The following is a 25,671-nucleotide window of genomic DNA, read 5'->3' on the forward strand; positions in this document are numbered from 1 at the left end:
ACCAGTACCAGATTTTCTTGGAATTTAATGAAATAGTAATTCACGTAACAAGTCCGGAAAATAGGGTTTTTTGGACTCGCTTACGCTCGTCCTGGAAGTCTGTGAGTCCAAAAAAACCATTTTCGGGCGTGTTGCGTACAATATTTTTTCGGCAACCATGTAAAATAACACTATCGCTGCTGCTTTTCATATTTTATTGCGATTGCAATCAAAAAACATGCAAATTTTTGACATCTAATTTCATATGAACTGTCAGCCGTTATCTCGGTTGCTATGGATTCTATTCTTTTCCGGCCTAGTCCGGGAAGTACGTACTTTCCGGACTAGGCCGGGAAATGCTACTTTCTCAGAGAAAAAGCGTCCGGGAAGTGAGCACTTCCCGGACGGTTGCCGAAAAAATATATAACTAGAGCTATCACGAGAATTTGCCTGACAGATCGATAGAAATTCACCATAGGCAATAATTCAGTAGGATATCAAATGCATTTTGCCTGCAGAAAATCTAAATCAAAGACCAATTATTTTTTTTCATCCCAAGTTGGATTACGATGCAATCAAAGTTTGATTTGGATGCGAAATATTTGTCGGATTATTTTGCAGACCCGTGTATTTATTGAATAGTAATTTCTATAATAGAAGGTCCAATATAAAGCCATATGTTATTGCGAATTGGCATATGTTTTTATCGGTTTATATTATGGGTTTGTATTGATATATCAATATAAATTAAGAATCAATTTCGGCCTGGATTTTTATTTTGGGAGTAGAAGTGAAGAGGAGGTATTAGTCATGAAAACATGAAACTGATAAAAGAAGCAATTATACTTTCGAAAACAAAATTTTCATAGCATCGCTGTGAGATAAATAGATTTCGGATCAAGAGCCAGCTCTCAACAAGCATTTTAGGATTCAGTAGATGAGTGGAAATGGCACCGCGTGGAATTCTTCTATACGCAAAATACATTTTCATTAAACGTCTCAGTATATCACAATATACAAACTGTTCCTCCTAGTCAGTGTCCCCAAGGAAGTTTCTATTTTTAAGGATAGGACAAAATTGTGACAACGTTACGTACGAGATCGTGGAGGATAAATGCGGTGTTGATATCGATGTTGAAATTTTCCTGAAAACTACTTTACAAATTCGAGTGTTTTTCAGCGAGAAAGTGAATGGCCGGCTGTAGCGAATGGGTTGAACACCGTCATGGAGAAAGTGGAGAAGATAGAAATAAGGCAAGACGGTGATGAGGAGGTGACTGTCGAAGAAACAACAAGATGCAAAGGTGTCAAGATATATCTGAAGGAATACTGTCAGAATTCCAGTATTCAAGGATTGAATTATGTGGTAGCAGATGGAATTTCAATATTTGAGAGGCAAGTCTTCATTATTTTAGCTAATCAGGGTTTTCCATGTTTATAATGAAAATGAAGTTTTTTCGGCAAACAGTTTTCTGTGCTTCAATGTACTGCTTATTTTCAAAAGTACCAACATTTTCTTGAAAAGGAAGGTTAAATAATGTTGTACTTTCGCGTCTCTAATGCTTAAGGATTATATACTATGCGTAAAATAATTCGTTTCATCTTGTTTTCAAAGAATTCATATATTTCCAAATATTTATGCAAAACATAAATGGAACTAAATATTTATTGCTGCAGTATGTGGACATGTATAAGGTTTTCCCTATTTCAGTATCGTAATGAGTTCATTACAGTACTAAAAACAGAGCTGTAATGAACTCATTACGGCATTGTTTTCAGTTACATTTTTCGTTTTGTGGTTGTCTAGACTGACTTCTTATCCTATCAAATTTCAACACACAACAATTGTCAATATAATGTAATAATGTGAAAAGATTTGCAACATTATTTGCAATTTCTTTCAATTCTGGTGTTGTTAAATAGATTTCGTCATACATAATTCACCAATTTAATGAGTAATTATAAATTATTTCAAAATTCGAAACGTAAAATTCAAATTCAAATTACGTAATCTGTCAATTTTTGTAACAGTCACGCCAACTGCCAAGATTCAATAAAAAAATCACTAGGATGTTAAATCTGAATTTTTTATTGAATTTCGACAATATTTCACGAAACTTGACTGAAATAGCGAAAATATCGCCTAATACTCGTTGCAGAAGGCAATTCCAACACTCAAGCGTTCAAAAATTTGCTCCTTTGTCGATCGTTTTCGAATTTCGCATTCGTGTTCGAATAGGAGCCCATTGTCCAATTTGTTTTACTATTATGGTTAAAATGAAAGACAAAAATTGAATGTCTATCAAAAATTTCAATATCACCTACAGGTAATATTGAAATTTTTGTCTTTCACATCCAAGAATCGTTAGATTCTAAATTTTCGCAATATGTTTCATCATTATGTCCAAATATCTCTCATCTATTTACCAAATTGTCGAATTTTGAGCAGAGAGAACCCTCAAAGAATAGATTTGACTTTCTGGTGAAGAATTCGAGGTCCGAATTAAGTATGTCCGTTCGCCCGTTCATCGTGTAGGAAATAAATTTCAACGGAATATACCCGACACATTAAATTTTCAGTATATCTAATATAAATTGTATAATTTTCTTTTCTTCTTGTTAATCGTAAATGTTGATTTTTTTTGTTTAGGATTGAGTGATATATTGTTATACTGTGGGTTAAAGTGTAAGAGTAGTGTAAGCTGAACTTTCGCCCAATAAAGACGATTATTATTATTATTATGGAAAAAATTTGTTTTCGAAGTTAACTCTGTTGTTTTCCCAAAAGCGAATGGAACTGAGATTGAGAAAGTCAGTTACAAAATACAAAATACTGAAATATATATTCTTTACTTTATTAGGGAAATTAGCCTCCTATCAAATTGGCTGAATTTTAGAAATGTTATAGTCCAAGTCATTCTAAACAAAAAGATCAATAGGAAAAAGTTTTCTACAGGCTATAGGCTCATTTTTTCCCATTGTTGAACAATACAATACGTTATCCTGGATAATCATCACTTATCTAAGTAATCAAGATGTGGACAGTCATTAATATTAGATACATTTGGTCAATAATAGGTACAGTGTGACAGTGTATTCCAGCTACAAACATTTTTTAAAGTTCAATTATTCGAAAATCGCCTTAGCCATCAACAATGAAAAACTGTTCATGTGCTACATCCTATTCTACATCAAATTCGAAAATAAATACGGAGTGTTCCTTAAAAAAAAGCGGAAGTTCCGTAATAAAAACAATTTTTGGACCATCAAGTAATTATAGGCATGAGAAAGGATAAGGAAAATTTCAAATCTATCTATAAAATGTCTTGTTCTAACTTCAGGGATTTTCATGGTATGAATCTGCAAATGGATGGAACATTTAAAATTTCTTTCGCTTTCTTTTGAAATGAACACACCTATTATTTTTCGAATATTATGTAGAATGAGTTGAAAACTAGAATTCATGAATATTTTTTGATTGTAGATCGCTAAGACGATTCGTAACTATTTTCGAATAATTGAACTGAAAAAATTTGTTATTAGCTGCGACACAATGTATAACGGACCAAATGTAACAATACCAAAGTACAATACTCCTAATAGTATTTCATATTAATGACTGTTTACATCTTGAGTACTCAAAATAGTGATGATTATCCAGGATAACGTTCTGTATCGTTCAACAATGAAGAAAAAATGAGATTTTTAGGGGCACATAACATCAAAACTGAAAATCGAGTCGAGCTTATGACATTAAAGCGCAGCAAATATTCTTTAAATTTCAGTGAAAAGTTCCTATCTTCTCCTTGATGCTTCTTTATATAGGATGATTTCTTAGCTCACCGACACATTTTGCCATAGGAAAGGTCATGTAATTTCAACGAAAAACATTATGGGAACAAATGTCCGATTTCAAATGTTGAAGGACATAAATGTCTGGAAAAGTTCAATTCATATCTGTTGACATGATTCTTTAATAAAGAAAAAGTATGATAAAGCCTTTTCATAATTTTTCGCCATATATATCTACCAAAACTGTACCAATACTCAAATGGCCAAGGAAACATAAAATGCGGTTTGTTTATACAAATTTATTGAATCACATGCAAAGTATATCTTACGCATACAAATATCCATATCATCAAAATATTTTCGATGCATTCTCAGAAATCAAATAGAATTTTTATATATGTCTTTTTCAACTGAAAATATTTCACCACGAATTGAGAATTTCAGTTACAAAAAAAATCGATTGCAGTTATTTCATATGAAAATACGGGACATCAATAAGATTTCCTTTTCTTTTTATACTCATTTTCCTGCACTCTGTTATTCGAAAATCCTTTAAAGAACGGCTTTTCACATGATTAACTTCCTGTGTTCCTTAAAAAATACGTATTCATTTATGATGAGTGATGTTTTGAAGTAATAAAAATATCAGAATTCGAACCAATATATTCGAAGTCGAACTCGGTAGCAGACATATTTACATTATTTACTGTATTGTTTTTTTGGAACCAGTGAAAATAATATGTTGAATAGCAAAAAATAATAAGCCCAGTAATGTTTTTTGTTTGTGCATTCTAGAGGTCTATCATTTAAAATGAAAATAATTAACTGTAGAATACAAGAGTCTAGGAATCAAAAATTCATTCGAGTGGGATGTCGAATTTATTTTTACCTGCAATTACTCAACTCATATGAGACATGAAGGAGAGATGTTGAGAAATTTCGCATTCATTGAATTCTCTTATCTTCAAAATGGAATTATTGCACTTGGCTCTGATTCTGATTCAACTGAATCAAAGAAAAAATGTATGTCCTCGTAAATTGTTGTGACGTGAAACATGGATACATATACTTCGTATTTTGTAATCGTTGACAGTTTCTACAAACATTATTAATAAAACAGTGGTCTGACAAGTTACTGGATTAATTCGAGAAGGCACCGAACTTGACAGCATTGTGGATATTTGATTTGAGAAAAAACATTAATAGCGAGCAGTGAAATGAATTTCACCAATTGTCCGTCTGAATGGTGTGAATATTTTGAGAAAATTTCAGTTTTTTTCACATCACCCTAATTCACTGTAATTTATCTGATACTTTTATTGTTTTTCAATTTTTAAAGAATACTGGTCCAAATACATAGTTACCTACTCTCCTTAGTTCAAGTACATATTATAATGTTTAGCGTATGAAAAATAAGAAAATCATGTAGTATCAAATGAACCTTATACTTATCCTGAACATAATCTGTAATCAGAACAAAATACTGTAAATAAAATTTGGACAAATCACATACCTCGATAAACTTCATGAAAACACATAATTTTTTTAAATCTGACGTATAGATTCTGAGATTAAGACCTTAAGAAATGAAATTTTCAGAAAATTCGTCACATAAAATACATATGAAAATTAATTTCACACTATTGCAAATATTTACTAAATCTCACATATTGACCTAAGTAACGGATTTTGTCTACCTACCAATATATTCGGAATATTGAAACCCTGATTCTGATTATATGAACCCACCTTGTACCTAAGTACCTACTTCCAAAATTCCTAGATTACGGACATTTCGGCTAAGTTCGACTGGAATGAACGCATCAGAAACTGTAAATATGTGAGGGTATTCATTTACTTTGTTTTTTTTTTTGAAACAAATAGAAATATTCAATCATTACCTAATATTCTATTATTCATTAAAGTAATTAAGCAGGAGTACCTTAAATCTAAGAAACAAGTTTGAATGCATTATCCTTGAAGTAAAACTGTAAAACATAAATAATCGAATCAAATACCTCATTGTACTATTCACTGATAAAAAGTATTTCCAAGTCAAAAGTACTGTTTAGATATTGAAACCCATTCTCTTAACGAATTCCGTAATAAGATCGACAAAAAACATATGTATATGTGTGATGCATAAGATAAAATCCACCTGGTTGAAGAGTTGAAAACTATTTTTGAATTGGCTCTTACCAGAGAATAAGAATTCTCGACAATTTAGAAGATTCCTGATAAATTCGAAAACTCACTCTTCCATATCGTAATGTATGTAATATGGATGAAAAAAAAATACATATTTATTGAAGATACGAGTGGGGAATTCTCCTTTCGAAAAATATGAATATTATTTAAACTAGCATAATATTGTTAAATTGATTGGATTATAAGAAAGATATTATGTAGGAATTATTTACAACTGAACTAGTTGAAAAATATCCTTCAAGTAAGATACAGGAAACTGGTTTATCGAATCACAAATGGACTGTTAGTCCTCTCTTTGAATGAAAGTAGTCTAATGATTCTTATAGACAACAACGTAAGCCTAACAGTAATAATTTGTTTTAGATGTTTCACTCTGTTCTGAATGATTTGTATAATCATTTTGTAAACTCTTATTATATTTTTTCAAACAGAAAACAGCATCTACAAATATCTACAAGATCTCTGAGAAATTTGTCAGATGATGGCTGTAATCATTTTTCCTATAAACATAGGTCCTCTTCGTTTTCGTTTAGAATTTACAAGAATTTGAAAAAAATATTTTCTGGTTATATGTTCGAACTTGCAATATTGTATCAACCTTTCACAACAAAAAAGACATCGACGAACGATATCGTTATTCGGCGGATCTTGATCTTTAATTCTATCAAGTTATTATTGATCAGATGTGATTTCAACATGATAAGCAAGCTGCTTCATATATCTCCATGAATGAAAATTTAAAGTATTGAGATCCGGTGAACGAGCTGGCCATGGCATTAGTTTCCCTCGACCTATGCATCCATTCGGGAATAGGTACCAAGCAGCTTCTTATCTCCTACATTTCCACACTGTTGAACTCCAAATCATCAATGAAGTCAAAAAGCTCAAAAAAATTCAGATACAAATTTTCATTCAAACGATCATTTTTTATAAGATCTACTGAAACCAAAATTATTGTTGAAAATCCCACCCCAAACATAGACACTTAAATGTTGCTGAAATCGTCTTGGTCTAGTGGCTTATGAATTTTGCAGTGCCTATACTTATTCATTATGTTTGTTGTTTATACCGACCTTAATTAAACAAGCTGCGTCAGTTCACATGTCAAGCGGAATAAATCTATAATTTTGTGCATGTTGTTGAAGTATCCACCGACATAATTCTATTGTCCTATCGACTGATATTGTCGTTAGTTAGCCTACTGTTAATTTAAACATGACTTTTTCCCGCGTCTTCATTTTCACCAATCACAAACGCTCAATAATTATTAAATAATGGTTTTCCAGATGTAAAAACTCTATGACAGCACCTATTAGCAGTTTTTTTGAGTGGCAAAACTTGACGGCTTTTGTCACCAAGAATTACAATACTTTTGATAACAAGTAATTATATAGTCTCATGAAATAGTCTTGTTAAACACCATTCGGGTATTTAGTTTTTAATTTAATTCGAAGTAATATTTTTTCAACAAGAAGCACTCTCGTGCAGGTGCAGAAATCCTCGACTTTTACTCAGATTTTTGTTACCTCCAGCATTCTTGTTTTTTGTTGAAATATTACTTAGCAAAGAGTTTTTTGGTTTTTCTTCGAAAAAATTAGACGCTCTTGTGATATTACTTACGGATATGAATTATTTCAGTATTATTTAGTAACTTCTGAACGAAAACGAATCTGACCTCTCCATAGGAAAAAATTTTCAAAACGAACACAAATAATATCATCTGTTAAACCTTGTCATAGATCTCATAGAACACCCTATTCAGGTTTGTATGGAACAGTCAAATTTATTTTTTCGAGTTTTTGAGCAAACTATCATTCCTCAATTCGTCTTTCGAAATAACTTCTTTAAATGAATGAATCTTTAGAGTATCGGGCATCTTTATTTTATTGAACCTTTTTTGTAGATTATGGTGGATTTTAGTTCTGGCAAGCTGCATCGGTGGATGTATTTATATGATATCAGAGATTTATAACAAATGGGCAGAGAGTCCAGTTCTGGTTTCGCTGGCGACCAGAGATACGCCTATTACAGAGATTCCTTTCCCTGCAATAACTGTTTGTCCTGAAGCCAAACTGAAAGGAAGCTGTTTCAATTACACCAGAACATTGGAAGCTGTTAAAGCAGGAAAGAATATTTCAAATGTTGAGTGAGTTCAAATTTGAAAATTTTGGTGTTGAAATTAAATAATTTTTTTCATAATACAGAAATAATAGTTTCAATAACCATGGAAAAATTCTGTTGTGTCATTTAATATCCGTTTTTAATTACAGACAAACACAATTTGACTACATGTCACTACTATGTAAAGCAGAAAACCACAAAATAACTCCTGCCAAACCTGATACATTTGACAAGAAGTTTTATGAATTTTTGTATGAGGTGAGCGAAAAATTGAATATGTGAAAATGAATTTTCCTCTTCACTGCAGACGAAATAATAAAAACAAATCACTTATGTTTTCACTCTATTCGATAATTTTGGTTTTCACTGTATTCAATAGTTTTGTTTATTTATTTACACTATTTACAATCGGTCAGCTATTTGCATGAAATTCGAGACATTGATCCCCCTAGCTCCAAAACTTGATCCATGAATTAAAAAGCTAAAAAAACATACCAAATTCAAAAAATTCATGTCTCAATAAATTAACATCATAAACATTCGAAATCAAAAAACATCAGTAGTCTTTCCCTCAAAAGTATAGGAGATATGAATTTCTGAATATTCTCTCTTGAATAATAGCAGTATGTGACTCTGTGGAGTCATCCATACTCTTTGTAGCACGTTTGAGATCCGAGGGAAAATATTATTTTTTAGTTTTATGCTAAGCTGATTTTAGTGTACCTATCTGGGTATTCTAGGAGATAAGAAAATATAATAGACCATAGTGTAGAATTTGCAGTGATTATCAAATCAATATATTATGGACATAGTCTTAAATTCCGCTTGTTTTCTTTACAGTGCAGATCTGTAGATTTGACTATGAGCTATTGCAAATGGATGAACACACCAATTCCATGCACATCATTGTTCAAACCGTTAATGACGGATGAAGGAATTTGTTACAGCTTCAATAGTTTTGATATAAAAGATATACACACCGACAGAGTGTAAGTTTATTTTCCTCTTAGTAAATAAGGTATCTAGTTAAAGAAAATTCGTCATAACGAGTTAATCCGCCCCCACCGTGTTGATAGTACGATATTGAAGTACAAATTACTTATTACGTTTCTGTTCTGTTGTAACTGAATGAATATGTTAATACACTGCGCAAAAAAATTAACGCACATTCTGAAAATCTCAATTTTAATGAAAGTTAACTCTACATTGACTTTATAACTTATTTTTTTATGTTCTCTCGGGAAGGTTTTGAACGAAACAAGACATATTAAATGAAAGAAAAATTCAGGATTTCACAAAATATTATGTGAAAGAAGAGGACATAAACAATTTTCAAAATACTGGAATGCTGATAAGTGATTTAATACTTGGTATTTCCACCCCTTGCGTTAATTATAGCTCGGCAACGACGGACGGTTCATACTCAAAATGAGTGATCTTAAAATGTTCTGATCTAATCCTTCCCAGATTTCTCTGAGTTGGATTCCTAAGTCATTAAGAGTAGCTGGATGATTTTCTGAACTTCTCAGCCTTCTATCGAGGTTGTCCCAAACCTGCTCAATCGGATTGAGATCTGGACTTCTTGCTGGCCATTCCATTCGAGAGACTTCAACCTCTTCAAGGTACTCCTGAACGATGCGTGCACAATGGGGTCTGGCATTATCGTCAATAAAAATGAAATTTTCACCAATGTATGGGGCAAATGGCACTACAAGCTCTTCAAGAATGTTCCTTATATACCTATCAGCATTTATAGCGCCATTATCAACGACCACTAGGTCTGTGCGAGCAGTCAAAGATATTCTACCCCTTACCATAATCGATCCTCCGCAGAAAACAATAGTATTCAGGAAATTGCACTGAGCATATCTTTCATGTGGACGTCGATCACAATGGTAGAGGCAGAATCTAGACTCATCTGTGAAGAGAACTCTTTCCCAATCAGCCTCTTCCCAATGGATATGCTCTCTGGCAAAATCCAAACGCGCCCTTCGATAGGCTGGGGTAAGACCTCTTGCCGCGACACGAGGCCTTAAATCATATTCTCTGAGGCGATTTCTTATTGTCTGAGTGCTAATTTGCACCCCATGAGTTTGCTCAAGCTGATTTTGAAGGAGGCGAGCGGTTGCAAACCGTTGTCTCAACGAAGAAACTCTCAAGTAACGTTCTTGAATGGCAGTTATTACCCGTGGTCTACCCTCTCCTGGTCTTCGGACAGTTATACCTGTCTCCTTGAATCACTGCAACATTCTGGACACACTTGTATGGGAATTTCCAAACCTTTCTGCAATTCTTGTGTATGTCCACCCTTCTTCTCGCAAAACTACCGCTTGGGCACATTCCTCTTGGGTCAAATTGCGGGTTTCGCGTTGCATAGCGATCGAGTGTAGAAAATCAAATGAAAGAAATACTATTGATCACCAGAATTGATCGAGCACAACTGATTTCAGAATGGAGCCAATACATTTAAAATCTGATAATCTCATCTTTTTTTATTCCTGCTGGGAAAAAACATCTGTATTGAAGAAAAACGTTGAAAGTGGATAACATATGCATGCATAATTCTGATAAAAATAATTATCATTGAGAACACCTTCAGTTGTAGAAATAATTTGAGATTTCCATAATGTGCGTTAATTTTTTTGCGCAGTGTATTATTAGATATTAGAGTATAGTTTTTTGAGAGGCAAAAGGTCTAGAGTTCCACATAATCACTTTCTCAAAAACAATGCTAAGTGGCTTCAACTAGATCTATTCTTCAGGGTCTGAAATGGACAATTATATGTAGGTACCAGTTTACGACACAGAAAACCTATTATAGCACATTGAAAAAAGAAACGCAATTAGTTCAATCTTGAATTAATTTGAAGTTGAATTTAAATTAAGGTGATTCTACAAAAATATACTACATTCACAGTTTTTATATGTTTTTATCGTCATATGTGATGAGAATTTAGGAAAAAGAAAACACTGACACTGAAGCATTGGGATAACAATGTTGATTGAATTGGAGGTTCAAGATATACAGGGTGAGCCAAAATGTGTACCGAGCTTTCTGGGGGTGATAATACATTGAAAAATAAGTATATTTTCATGATTAAACTTACGGCCCGAAATGCATGCTGCGGAAGATAGATCATTCCAAAGTTGATTGAATTAAAAAATATTCTCCGCATAACTTCTAGACGGTGACTGCCACTGGATTGAAATTTTGTACATAAATGTATGTTGTTAAAATTCATTTTTATTACACTTCTGCATTTCTGATATTGTTATAAAAGTTGTTTTTGGAGGGTGAGTCATGATTTTTTTCTGACAACTTCTTTCGTTGTATTCGTTTTGCTGAAAAAATAGGAGCATTCGATGGAGCGATGAAAATTACATGGAAGAAGTAGGTATTCTCATCCAAATACGAAAAATTGGACCGTTTTCGAGATATTTGAGTTTTTGTTGTCACATGATGTCAGCAGCTTCATTCATCGCGAGATTCATCGATAACGTTTCAGCAGGCCATGAATAACCTTCCTTCAGAACAACAAGTCTTCCCCAACAAGATTTGGATAGAAATTCCAAGTTTCCAAATTAGAAGTTATGCGAGGAAATTTTTTTAATTTTATCAACTTTGGAAGAATATATCTCCCTTAATATGAATTTTGGGCCATAAGTTTATTCATCAAACTATACTTATTCTTCAATTTACTATCATTCCCAGAAAGCTTGGAACACCCTGTATGTGAAGAAGAAAGAAACCCACCAAGGGAAAACAACTCTATCGATTGAATAAACCCAAACCCTAATGAGTTGACAATTTGATTACTTTTCTTTCATTTTATTCATCAAATGATAAAAGGCTATATTCGAATTATCACCTTTAGTCCTTAATTCCTAGGAATCTACAAAAGATTGGATCGGAAATATTGGCATTGAAAATATTGACATTGTAACTTGACGTGATCTACGAAAAATACTCACACATCAGCCAATTTTCATTCACATAGTTTCAACTGGTAATGGTGAATATTATTAATATTTCAGTCCTCGAAATTATTTCGATGAAGACGATAAGATTGTTACTTGGGACCCTGATGATGGCTACCCAAAAGGGTCGAATACTTCTACTAAAGAATATCCTAGAAGAGCTCTTTTACCAGGAGCTCTCAACTCACTCACTGCTGTTTTCTTCACCAAAGCTGACGATATTCTTTATAATTGCAGGGATTTTGTTTACCAAGGCCTGAAGGTAAATCTTATAAATACAGTCGATATAATTCAAAAATGTTCATATTTGAAGATGTAAAAGATGATGCAATGAGTTCATTACAATTTTTCATATAGTTCAAGTCCGAATATTAATGTTCATTGACGTTTTGTGTGGATCGTAGTATAAAGATAGTTATTGTTTATATTTCCAATAGGAGTGCTTGTTCATTTTACTTCACAGGCTCTTGTTGCTCTTCTGTCACACAATTATTTCTAATTTGGAATAACTCACTGCACTACATTTTGTTGGATGATTGAACACATAAGTATTTTTCGATTTGAACTAGATGAAAGCTTGAATCTTTACTCAAAACACTATATTTTACCGGTATATAAAACTGAAAGAATAGAGTGTTTGCTTATTGCATTACTGAAAGGTGTTAATAGTTTGAATGGACTGGCATGAAATATGTGTTTATTTTATATCCCACATATTAGGAACTAATAATAACAATAATAGACGTCATAGAACTGTAGGACTTATTCAATTGATCAATTCGATAAGACATCGCTTTTGTCTTGAAAATAAACGAGAATTGAGGAAAGCCACTAAAAGTTAACATGAAGAAATTACTCCCTCATTTGGCACTTTAAATTTGGAACATGGGTGAAGGAGTGTATGATTGCTTGAATTACAAAATGATCATCCGGCCCGAAGGACCATGAACGTTGTATGGATTGATTGATTCGGCTTCGAAGGACCATGAACGATTATATGGATTGATTGATTCGGCTTCGAAAGAACATCACCGATTGTATGCTTGATTGTATGAAGGAAAATACCTATGATTTTTTCTGTTTAATATGTTAACACAAACACTGTATATGACTGTAATGATATAATAGTAATAACTTGAGAATAACAAGTTATTGAATACTTGAATATGTAATGATTGATGAATATTGAGTTACTAACTGACTGAATGTTACTCGGTGAATACTGAATTATTGAAAGCACTCTCTGGTGGAGGAACCATGGTAATCATGGTGGGAGACAGCATCGAGTAGAATCATAGGAGTTCTTCTTCCCCTGTAAACCTTAACAATGGGAATGTAATATTCCGCAATTAAATCTAGGCGCCCTCAATTTTCCTCCTAGAGCCTCAGCGACCTCTGAAAGAAAGGCATATTACATAAATGAGTTCTGTTATATGTGAAATATAGGTCAGATTCAAAAAACACTATAAAGGCACATCTGTATCCCAAACCCACCCGAAGTTATGTTATATGTAGAATTTCATTGCAAATCTCGATATTTGATGTGCAGCAAAAAAATGAATGATGATTGATTCAAAAACTTTTTCTTCTCTCGAGAGAATATGAACCTTTTTATACTAACTGACAAAAAAACTGCAACACCCAGAAGGAACTGTTTAAATTTAAAATTCTTTTTGGTGAAAAATAGATAGTATAGCAAAGAGTGAATGATTGAATTTGGTGAAAAAAGGTTTTCTCATATAAACAATTGTTGTTGCTTAAATATTGTAGTCGTTTTTTGTTTCTCAATTTTTACAACCAACCAGCTGTTCGACGAGATCCAAAGTCGATGTTTAGTTGTTGTTATAATGCTTAGAGCACGTGTACGCGGACTTTATCGCTTCTTCTTCTTCTTCTTCCTTTAGCTAGGGAGTTCCCTGTTTGCTTGGCCTTGGTCTATTCTATTTATAAATTCATTCAAATTTGGTCTATTCTGCAGATGAGGAAAACCAGCTTTGAGCCCATCTTTTCGGTGGTCTACCCGGCTTTCTCCTTCCTCTGGGTTGTTCATTCTTGCAGATGTATGCTATTCTATCTGACTCCATCCTATCAACGTGGTCTCTCCAATCCCTTATTCTCTGTCTACTCCACTTGACAACATCCTGTACACCAGTTCTCTATCTGACTTTATCACTAGCTAAGTGAATTTGAAAGAGGTCGAATTATTGGTCTACGGGAGGCGGAATTGTCATTTCGAGAAATCGCTAACCGTACGAACAGAAATCCAACTACTGTTAGAGATGTTGTCAAGCGTGGTTCGATAATGCCCAAAATCGAAGAAGAATAAGCACTGGACGTCAAACGGGCACAAATGAAGTTCAAGATCTTCGATCGACGTCTAAGACTTATAGCCATTAGAGACCGATTTGCGACAACTCGATCTTTGACTGATTAGTGGTTAGGAGAACAATGCCATCCTGTAACTGTTCAAACGGTTTACCGCCGGATAAGGTGTTGGATTGCAGCATTATCGACCCCATGTTGTGTTACCTCTGACGGTTGTGCATCGCCGGCAACAATTACAGTGGGACAGTGAACGTCAACATTGGAATGTGGAATTCTGATGAATCTCGATTCTTCTTGGGCGCACATGATAGCCGAAGAAGGGTTAGACGACGTTGGGAGAAAGACGTGAACCTCAGTTTTATATTGAGCGTCATGTACACCGGGCAGTAGGCGTTATGGTATGTGTTGCTATTGCAAATGCAAGTAGATCACCTGACAGGTAACATGACAGCGCTGCGTTACCTTCAAGAAATAGTGGAGCCATATGTTCTCCCTTACCTTAACCGCCTCGAGAATCCAATAGTTCAGCAAGATAATGCCCGACCTCATGATGCCATAGTTATAATAGTTTAAACTTTTTCGAAGCGACCCATGTGAATCTTTTACAATGTCTGACCAGATCCCCCGATCTTTCGCCCATAGAGGATGTTTGGGATATCATGGGTAGAAGGCTTTGAAATTGATCCCAGCCCCGCGGACTTTGGCGGTTCTGAGACATGAAGTACAGGTGCTTGGGATAGTATCCCTCAAGAAGAAATAGATCATCTTATTGCATCAATGCCGAGACGTGTTGGGAAGTGTAAAGATAATCACGTTGGACAAACACATTACTAACCACTTCATTGAAAAAAATTGTAAACCCTTTTTTTTCTCCAAATTTCAATCGCCTTCTCCTTGCTATATTATCTATGTTTTACCAAAAAAAAAAAATTTTAATACAAACAGTTCCTTCTGGGTGTTGTAGTTTTTTTGCGAGTTAGTATGGATTCCGAAATAATGATGTACCAGAATATGTTCCATTTTTAATTTACGTTCTCCAATCCCCTTATCATGAATTTAATATACTGAAACTGATACCGTTCGCAAACATTTCAAGAAATTACTATATATTCATGTCCAAGAATTACTAAACACTGAAATTATCTTTTTACTACATTCTCTTTTCTATAGAAAATTTCCGATTGTAACCTCTCATTCTTATGAAAATTATAGGTATCGCTACATATGCCTTCAAGGATTCCAAGACCTAGTCAAGTTTACTTCAACGTTGGACTGGATAGAATCACATCTGGAGTGGTACTACCAACACTTATGTCGACAGCGAAAAATGTGGAAAGCACTCCTCCAGAAGTCCGTAACTGTTACTTCTCCAAGGAAAGGAAATTGGCGTATTACAAAGTCTATTCACAGAATAACTGCAACATGGAATGTTCAGCAAATTATACTAGAGCTGTTTGTGGATGCGTAGCTTATTATATGCCAAGTGAGTAAATGTTGTGTTTTGAGTTGACATTGTTCATAACTCATTGAAGCAGTTTTACTGAACTATAGGTGGACTCATCTTCCGGTGAATGCCACCATATCGACTTTGTGAGGAGTCAAATGGATCACTCCATGTTTCAGTGTTCGGTCGATAATTTTGTATCTCACTCCTTCCTTTTTTCTCCCTACCTTTCGACCAAATTTTAAGAATAAAGATGATGAGGTCTCTCAGAGTGAAACACTCCGGAAGCAAAATACTCCTCCATTCGGATTTCCAAGTAAGAGGTATCAGGAGGGATTCACCTCTAAAGATTAACTTTTGAAGATCCGCTTACTCAACATTAACATTAATGACGTCTAACATCACCTACAGACAGGAGAACCGGATATTCTGCACTGGCAGAAACACAAGTGAACTCGTCGACAAACAAAGTTCACTTGCTCTGTCCTGGTTACGATCTCCATTCTTTATTCAGGTTCAGAGATGGAGTCTCCCCTTATGCCAGGGTTGACGTTTCATGCCAGCTTTTAGAAAGTTTGGAACCGAGAGACTTTGATATGATATGGTTCAAACTCGCCTATACCAAACTGACCAAGTTCCTCTCCTGCCTTCACCTGTCACCTAATGAACCTTCATACAACAACCTCTTAGAGTTCTTATCAATCAAACTGGATTTCATCCAGGAGAACTATTCAGCAGCTGAGTTCGTAATCATGGGAGACTTCAACGTACATAATACGGCCTGGCTGAAATTCTCCAACAAAACAGATGATGCAGGTCTTCAAGCTGATACCTTTGTCATCACTTATAGTCTTGAATTGTTGGTCTTGAGGGTTGGTAGTCGAGCTTCCAACACAGATTCCAGATGCCAACAACCAATCTGCCGATACACTGGATCTCTTCCACACCACCAATCCTGATTCGTATAGAATAGAAGTTTGCGCTCCAATCGGAAACTCTGATCTCACCCTCATCTTCGCAACCTCTTCTTATGTATTATCTAGAAGCACAATATCACCCCTGACTCATGTGGCATTACAAATCGGCTAATTTGAAAGATCTTCGTATGTTTTTTTCAGCGTTTTTGTGGAGGAGAGTTTGTTCCTCCTCAGTGGATCCAACAAGATGATCCGAGACAATTTCTGAAATCATTGTGTTAAAAATGCATACTTACATATCGAACACCGAAAAAAAAATAGCATCCAACAAGTCCTGGTTTAACATAAACTGCTCTAGGGGTGTCGCTTCCAAACCGGCAGCATTCCATCGATGGTAAACAAATCCGAACTCTGAGACTAAATAATACTGTTTATTCCAAATAAATATAAGAAATTAGAGAGACTAAAAATTAATCTGAGACTAAAGCAGAATATGTCGAGGCTAGAGATATAAGTAATGAGACATCCAAATCTTCAAAAGATGCTCCCAATTCCGAAAAAAAATTCAAATCTGTTTGAGTGTCCTAGCGGATCGCGTTCATTTTGGTCTTTCGACAAATCTGGGGGAAGAAACTTTACTAACACCTGTTCTCTATATGTTATTCGAACTTTTTTACGAACTGAATGATTTCCAGTCCAACTAGAAAATTGCAAGAGTAAAACCAATCTCTAAAAGAGTCAAAAAGACCTTACCCAGAAACTACAGACCCATCGCTCTTTTATTAATTGTTTTCAAAGGTCATGGAAATAGCCATCAACATCGAATACTCAGGGCAATATGGTTTCCCTCTTCTGATCAACTGATCTAGCTTACGACTGCTCGCCACGCTTGCATCTTATGGCTTGCCCATACTGCTTTGTTCTCCACTGGCAAGTTTTCTTTAAGGATGGTCTCTTCATGTAGTGGTCGATGGAGTTTCATCTGACTCTCTATCTCATGAATGCTGGTGTTTCGCAGGGCTCAGTTCTTTGTTCAACACTATCTCTACTTCACATCAACGATTTGCTGAAAGCAACTTCATGTCTACTGCTTAGCTTCGCGGGCGATAGTACCCTCCATACCTTTTCTTTTCGAGGCTCCAGCCTCCAATGCCGGAAACGAACAAGAAAGATATGCAAACAACATAAATATGGACTTGGCAACAATTATTGAATGGGGATCCAATAACTTCTGAGTTAACGCAGACAAAACAAAGGTATGTCTTTTCTTTAGAAAAGCCGATCTTATTGTGACCAACATAAGCTTGTCAAGAGTAATCATACCATTAGAGACATTTATCTCGATCCTTGGTATTACTATCAGCAATAACTTTTTTTGGGAAAATCATGTGAGATCAATTGCTAAAATTGCATCACAAAATTTTGGTTTTCTGTTTCGTTCTAAGAGCTATCTCACTCTGGGTCAGCTGCTTATGATCTATAAGGCAAAGGTCGACCACTACTGCAGTACCGTTCCCATGTTTGGAGTGCTGCAAACTATTAGATTATGTCCAAAAAAAGGCAATTCGTCTCGTCGGTGATGCATCGCTTACAAACTCACTCACTTCCCTGGAACACACTAGAACATTGGGGACTCTTGTTCTATTTTATAGATATTTCCATGGAAGGTGCTCTTCCTCAATATCAGCAGTCGTTTCTCCTCTGGCAGTCTCTTTGAGATTGACCCGTAGTGTTCAGTATTCACACCCCTTCGTGGTCACTTTGGAGACCTGCTGTCTTCAAGAACTCATTCATCCAAGGAACAGCGAGGCAAATTGCCTCAAGAGGTGCTTCCCTTTCCTTTTAGATAATCTCTTGGGCTACCAAAGAGCCATCACACGTCGATTTCAGACGTTTATACAATGATGAATACATATTTGAAAAAAAATCGTAGCTCAGATCCACGATTCCCCATTTCTTTGATTGTAAGAACAGATAACTATCGACCTATATCCATTTTGAGTCAATTATCGAAAGTTTTTGAAAGAATAATGCACCATCGTTTGAGTGAATTCCTGACCAGATTTATAGTGCTGTCTGAGCAACAACATGGCTTTAGAGTTGGTAGGTCCACTCAGACGGCATGCACTGAATTCGTGGAATTTGTGTACGATAGTCTGGACGGGGGTGCTCATGTCGCGGGGATCTTTTTTGATCTTTCACGTGGGCTCGACTGTCTTCAACATAAATTCATCGCTGATAAATTATACCAAATAGGTTTTAGAGGCATAATCCTGGATTGGATTCTGAGCTACCTCTCTAATCGTTCCATATATGTCCATGTAGGCTGTAGGGGAACACGTTTCTACCGAGTATGAGAACAATCTTGGTGTCCCTCAGGGATCAATTCTTGGGTCACTTATTTTTATTCTGTTCATGAATGACTTGCCTGAATATCTTGTTGAATATCTTGTAGAGTGCATTCTGATTCTCTTCGCAGATGACAGCTCTTTTGCTATCAAGGCTAATAGCCTAATCGAATTAATATCTAAATGTGAGATGGTGATCCATCTCTTCAATAAGTGGTGCAGAACTAATTCACTCATCATGAATGTGGATAAGACTCAAGTGATCCGATTCCGCTTACGCGATTCGTCATCAGTTTCGCCGTTGGTTCTCAGTACTCAAGGGGGAGCTCTGAAATCTCTCGAATGCATCAGATTCCTTCGGTTGTATGTAGACGAGTTTCTGAGATGGAATTTCCATATTGAACATCTATCAAAAAAATTGAACCGGTCTTTTTACGCCATTCACCGTTTAAAACACTCACTACCCATGGATGCATTAATAAATATATACTACGGTATGGTAAACTGTCACCTTCGTTATAATATAGTTTTATGGGGAGGGTCTTCTGGTAGCGACCGAGTTTTTATTGCCCAGAAGAAAATCATTAGATTATTTTTCAATCTGCGTCCAGAAGAGTCCTGTAGACCGACATTTAAGAATTTTGAAATCCTGACATTTCCATTTCTTTACATCTTGAACTGTCTCATGCATGTAAAATATAACATTAATAACCTTATGAAGTGTTCTGACTTTCATGAATATCAGACAAGACATAGTAGCATCGTCTGCATACCACGACATAACACAAGCAAATATGAGACCTCGCCTACTTTTGCGGGAATCAAGTTTTACAATAATCTTCCGAACGAGCTGAAATCGCTAGATATCAAAACTTAAAAAAAAAAGATCAGATGTATATTAGCTGATAAATGCTTTTACAGCACTCAGGAGGTTCTTTCTGACTCATTGAGTTAATCCTTTATATTGTTTCTTGTAATGTCAAATTTTGCATCTCAAAGTTTGTAACTATGCTATTTTTTTTCCTGATGTTGACTATACATATATGTGTCTTAGGGATCAATAAAGAATTGAATTGAATTGAATTGATAAGAATTGAATTTATTCATCTCTTTTATTTTATTCACAGGAGAATCTAACACTCCTATTTGCGGACCTAAAAAGATGAAATGCTTGGAGCGATCATTATGTAAGTAAGAAAAAATTTAATTATTTTCACTTTATCCTAATTTCCATCATCCAACTGGTTGTTTATTGGGATGGGATAACCTAAGAATGGGTCGCGGAGTGTAACCAAAAAAGGGGCAAGTTGTTTCAAAATTTATACGCAATTTGAGTCAGTAGGGTGCATTTCCATTCTTGACCTTCCTTTTTATTCAAAACTTCTACTAGTCATTTACATTGAATCAATACTGAATTCTCAAATATCCACCAGTTGTTCCTTGGGAAAAATGCATGGCATTATTTCATAAATAAAAAAGTCTTCTTTGTATTTCAAAGGTATCCCTATCATTGTCATCCAATCTACAAGTGCTAAACTATTTGGAAGATAAATGTCCTTTTACATTAATGAGATGTATAGATTGCACCTCTACACTAACATCAAATTACTTCACAACTCTACTTGAAATTAATTCATCTTCCAAATTTCAGCTGCTTTGACAAAACCTACAACAGACATCGAGATAAAAGCAGCCGCTGAAAAAGCGAAATGTTTCTGCATTCCTATCTGCGTTGATCTTAGCTATAACGTTGAAATTTCTAGCGGTCCTTTTGAAAAGCCAGATCAACTAAATACAGGAAAAACGATGGACCAATTGAAAGGGTAAGTTCAAGCTATATTGGTAACCATGCATGGTTTGTTTTTGTTATACTTACTTTCTGAATGACATAAGAATAATAACAATAACACCAAATTCGAATCAACTGAATATACAAAAACAACATTGTTGAATAGTTTACGGAGTACAGTAAAAACATCTAGTTAAAAATCAAAATTATATCAACATTTCCAAACACATTATAACTTATCCACTTAAAAGTGACTAAAGTATTAAAAAAAACGAATTCGGCCATATCATATTGTCGTAGGTATTATTTGTTAATCTATATTCTCCTAAAATAGCAATTGAAAGAATTCGATAAACGCAAAACAACATTTATTCATTGCCATTACGTCAAATGAAAAGGATGATATGAATTATTCATTCAAATTTATTGTTTGGCCTTCGTTCAGAAACATGATCTCACTGGAAGATATTCACTATTCAAGTACTCAATGCAATTCTTTATAGAAATTGCAAAATATACCTATTTACTACAAACAACACGTCAGTTATAATGACAGTTGTGGCAACGTAGGGACGAAAAGTATTGGAATAATAAATTTTAAATGGACATTCCTCGGTACTTTCTTGAAAGGATGTATTATAGTGAGTTCCAAATAATAACATGGAATATTTCATCATTTCCAGATACCATGCATCTGCAGTTTCAGTTTACTTCAAAAATCCATTCTTTCTACCTAACCAAAGGAATGAACTGTACGGACCTACCGATTTCATATCTAACTTCGGCGGTATCTTAGGACTCTTTACTGGATTTTCTCTTTTCTCCATAGCAGAGTTGATCTATTTCTCATCGATCAGATTGGTTGAGAATCGAAGAAAATACGGTCGTTGGGGTGGACCGAAAAAAGATTGACATGAATTGTTACCAAAGAGAGGATGATAGATAATGATTTGAAATAAGTTACTAGTTAATTCATTGGTTAGGAAATTAAATAAATAAATAAATAATTCCAACAATATTCTAATTCACTGTTACACCCATCCAAAGCTTCAGGACCACCAACATAAGAGTGCACCGCTAGGCTCGTACAGCCATGCACCGCAAATAGCACCACACCAAAAGTATTCAAAACCTTGTTTTCAACTGAAGCATCCACATCGAAGACTCGACTCACGTCTTCGAATGATGTGACTATGATCGTGTGGTGCTCCCTTGTGAATGTACACCAACTGGTTTCAAACTAGCCAGAAAATTAATCAACCGATTCCTCTTACGAAAAGTACTTATACCAAAAATGTTCAAAATATTTTATAATTTTTGGGTCATAAACAAATGTCACTTGGTAAGCCATAACGATAAAAAGTTATCATGTTCTAATAAGTTAGTTATTTTTTGGGTACAGAATAGAAAATAGGTCGTCCGATTTGGCCTATTAGATCTTTTTTTTTATATTTACTACACTGAGCATTTTTTATTTTCAACTCTATTACCATTATACTCCTGCCAGTTTGAAGAAAACACATCGATTCAATTATTTATCAACAAAAATATAGAGATTCAAGTACACAAATTCACATACAAAAGACAATGATTACACAAATATTCCCTTCAATAGCACTTTCCAACATGAAGTTTAAGCTACTCCACTTAACCTCCAAATAATAAAATTGGGAAAACACCGACAGAAAAAAAATGAATAGAAATACGAAACAATAGCCATAAAGCAACAATGATAACAATAGTGACCTCATTTTACACATATCATTTGTTCCCTCAATTACTTTTCCTTCAATAAGTCCACAGAGAGTACCTCACATGAAATTGAATAAACATTATGTACCTTCACTGCATTTAAATGAAGGAGCGCTGAAACATGACTGAATCAAATCTTTGTCCATTTGTAATAGCAACTCCATGAGCATCGCGCTTGAAATTAAGCTTTTTCCTCAAATAGAGACGAAAGTGAAAATTTAAAATTATGTGTACCCTTAATCGTCATCTGAAGTAAAAACATATTCTCGACCCTAAGCTAGGCAAGTTGATTTATTCAAACACCTACCATATTTGGTCAAACCGAGTTCTATACTTTCTGCAATCTACATATATACTTCAAAACATAATCAAGACAAGGATTAAAAATACCAATCCATAGTTGAATTTGAATAATGAAATATTTACCACATATTTATACCTATATGTTTGTGACTCCAAACGCAACTAAAATAGAAAGGAGACACTGAATACTATCACACATCAAGCATAGCCGCAGAACCAATTTATCAAGTTTTTGGCTCGATACATAATCCTACCTTATAACCCAATTAATAATAAGTGGGTATATACTATGCTTTGCTATAGAAAAACTTTGTTTCAGTGAGAGTATGCCATAGTAACTAAGATAAAGCTATAGCTTTTTAAAATAGCTTCATTAACAGGTAGGTGAGGTAGGTACTTTGTGTTCAGATACTCAGTGATCGTTAGATGTTTACACCAAGAATAATAAAATTATTTTAATTGAGACCAAAAACGAAGAAAAATCAGTTCATTAAAGATGAAGGAATATTATATGCATCTAATAAGTATGTTTTCTCAATCCTTGACAACTGACTAAAACAACAGCTCCTGGTTTCAAATAATTTCAAAAAAGTTCGGTAAAAACACCGCGATAAGAAAGTTCAAAATTGTTGAATTCTTTATCGAATATTATACTAATTTTGATATTTCTCAGTATGTACCTTGAACATTCTGTAATGAAATCATATACTTGGGTGAATATATCCGATTGAATCTCAAACCAAATGCTCAGATTCTTTTTTGAATTATGTTCTTTTCCGAATTATTTCTTTTTCATAGTTTCTCCCAGTTCTGGTGTGATAATTTTTTTTTCACTGAGTATTTGAAAACCAGCTTCTTGCTTTATTATACTTCCATTTGAAAAATGTAAAAACGGAAAGGTAAATAGAAAAAATATCCATTGATGTTTCAGGTACCACATACACATCTTCAGAATCTTTTTCAAGAATCCATATTTCTGGCCTTATGTGAGACAAAGATTTTATGGACCTCTTAAATTTTTTTCACAATCAGCATCACTGATGTCTTTGTTCATAGGTTTTTCCCTTGTATCTGTGGGAGAAATAACTTATTTCCTCATTATCAAGATTCTCAAGAATTTCAAAAGTTGAAACAAATAAATAATTATACAAATTGATAGTCTTTTTTTTAATTCCATGAATACTCTTTGAAGGTTATATTATAAAATTGAAAACATTCATTTGCATTCATCTTAGTAGAGTTAAATCATTGTTAAAAAAAAAGGAAAAAAGCAGTAGGTAGTGACAAATTGTATTTCTTATGCAGTATTTGATTTGTTTGGTGGATTCGGTCCTCATTTGATAGAAATTCTTTATGAAATTAAATAAAACATGCTTAATTCACACAAAAATCATATAGTATTGGATTTGTTAAATTTTTCTTCGAATTCTGGAGTTTTAGGAATTGATATTTTCTTCGGTTAATGGAGATATTAATGTTGACATTTGATATAGCAACATTTCTACTCACAGATTTATATTGAAAGTCATTAAGCGAGACATTTTTCGTTTCATTTCAGAACAACTGATGTAATAATAAGTAAGATGATAGGAAAAACTCCACACTTTTTTTTCCATTTACACATTTACAGGCAATAAATGGTTCGAAGTAAAGCTAGGCAAGGATAGAGAATGCACTATTCCCATCTGAGATATGTTTTGATTCAGTGGCGTACCCAAGGGGGGGATGAGGGGGATATATCCCCCTCCAGAAGGAATATCCATTATATGTAACAACCTTATATATCACAATCTTATTATGAGTAAGCAAAATTCTTTGGAAAACTTCTTCAAAAGAAGGAAAAATTGAAAATTTTTTTTTCTTTATCCCCCCCTAAGGCTAATGTCTGAGTACGCCACTGTTTTGATTCAAGCAATTCGTTCAATTAGTCTAAGTCCATACGATTTCCATTGTTAACATATAGACTAATTGAACTTATTAACAGATTCAAAAATTAATTCATCTATCATTTATAATATTATCTTACTTTCATAAGTAAGTGGTGTGATCATAGGCATACACGCACAAAAAGTGAAGTCAGCAAAAACACATTGCATCTTAAATATAATATAAAATATTACAAATACATCAAATTATTATAATGAGTGGTGATCATCGACACATATGCTTGATTGTTTGAAATTAATATTTTGTATTGCTCTTTCTCAAAAGAATATATATATATATATTATAATGAGTATCAATTTCTCTCACAACTTGACAATTTGTTGATAATGACATATGCAAATAATAAAAAGGGATTCAAAATATGTCGTATAATTAGAATGGGACCATATTAAATAATTCCTTCCCTCTAAAAGTAGAGGTGAATAAGGTGATGCATTATTAAATATCCTAGATTTAGCAGAAGTTGAGAATTGAGATAAATATTGTACTGCTGTATTCTTGGATTCATCTCAAGGTTTCGACAAAGTTTGGTATAGTTTTCAACTCTTTAAATTAAAAAAACTTCTCCCCCAGCCGTATTATCTAATTTAGATTTGAAAGTAGTTAACGTATTATCTAATCTTCAAGGAAGAATACTGGGCCCATTGCTCTACCTATCTATACATCTGACATTCCAGAAAATCCAAACACCATATTAGCCTCTTTTGCAGACTGTATAGCAACATTAACATCTCATGAAAAAGCACATACAGCCAAAGAAAATCTCCA

The 25,671-nt window shown here is 34.2% G+C and overlaps 1 protein-coding gene across 2 annotated transcripts; it reads left to right on the forward strand.

Moving 5' to 3' along the window:
- The first annotated feature begins 907 nt into the window (after positions 1-907).
- LOC123682441 (pickpocket protein 28-like) lies at positions 908-24,112 on the forward strand. 2 transcript variants are annotated; one of them, XM_045621048.1, is made up of 9 exons: positions 908-1,374; positions 7,883-8,125; positions 8,250-8,358; positions 8,941-9,089; positions 12,136-12,340; positions 15,616-15,886; positions 20,240-20,299; positions 20,764-20,935; positions 23,888-24,112. In XM_045621048.1, the coding sequence occupies exons 1-9, from the start codon at positions 1,205-1,207 to the stop codon at positions 24,084-24,086; spliced, it is 1,578 nt and encodes a 525-aa protein (XP_045477004.1). In that variant the 5' UTR covers positions 908-1,204; the 3' UTR covers positions 24,087-24,112. The 2 variants fall into 2 exon arrangements, with proteins under 2 accessions (XP_045477004.1, XP_045477003.1); XM_045621047.1 differs by lacking the exon at positions 23,888-24,112 and adding an exon at positions 21,585-21,917 and having other exon boundaries at positions 913-1,374.
- The last annotated feature ends 1,559 nt before the right edge of the window (positions 24,113-25,671 follow it).

The sequence above is a fragment of the Harmonia axyridis genome, chromosome 6 (genome assembly GCF_914767665.1).
Source record: "Harmonia axyridis chromosome 6, icHarAxyr1.1, whole genome shotgun sequence".
Lineage (NCBI taxonomy): Eukaryota > Metazoa > Arthropoda > Insecta > Coleoptera > Coccinellidae > Harmonia > Harmonia axyridis.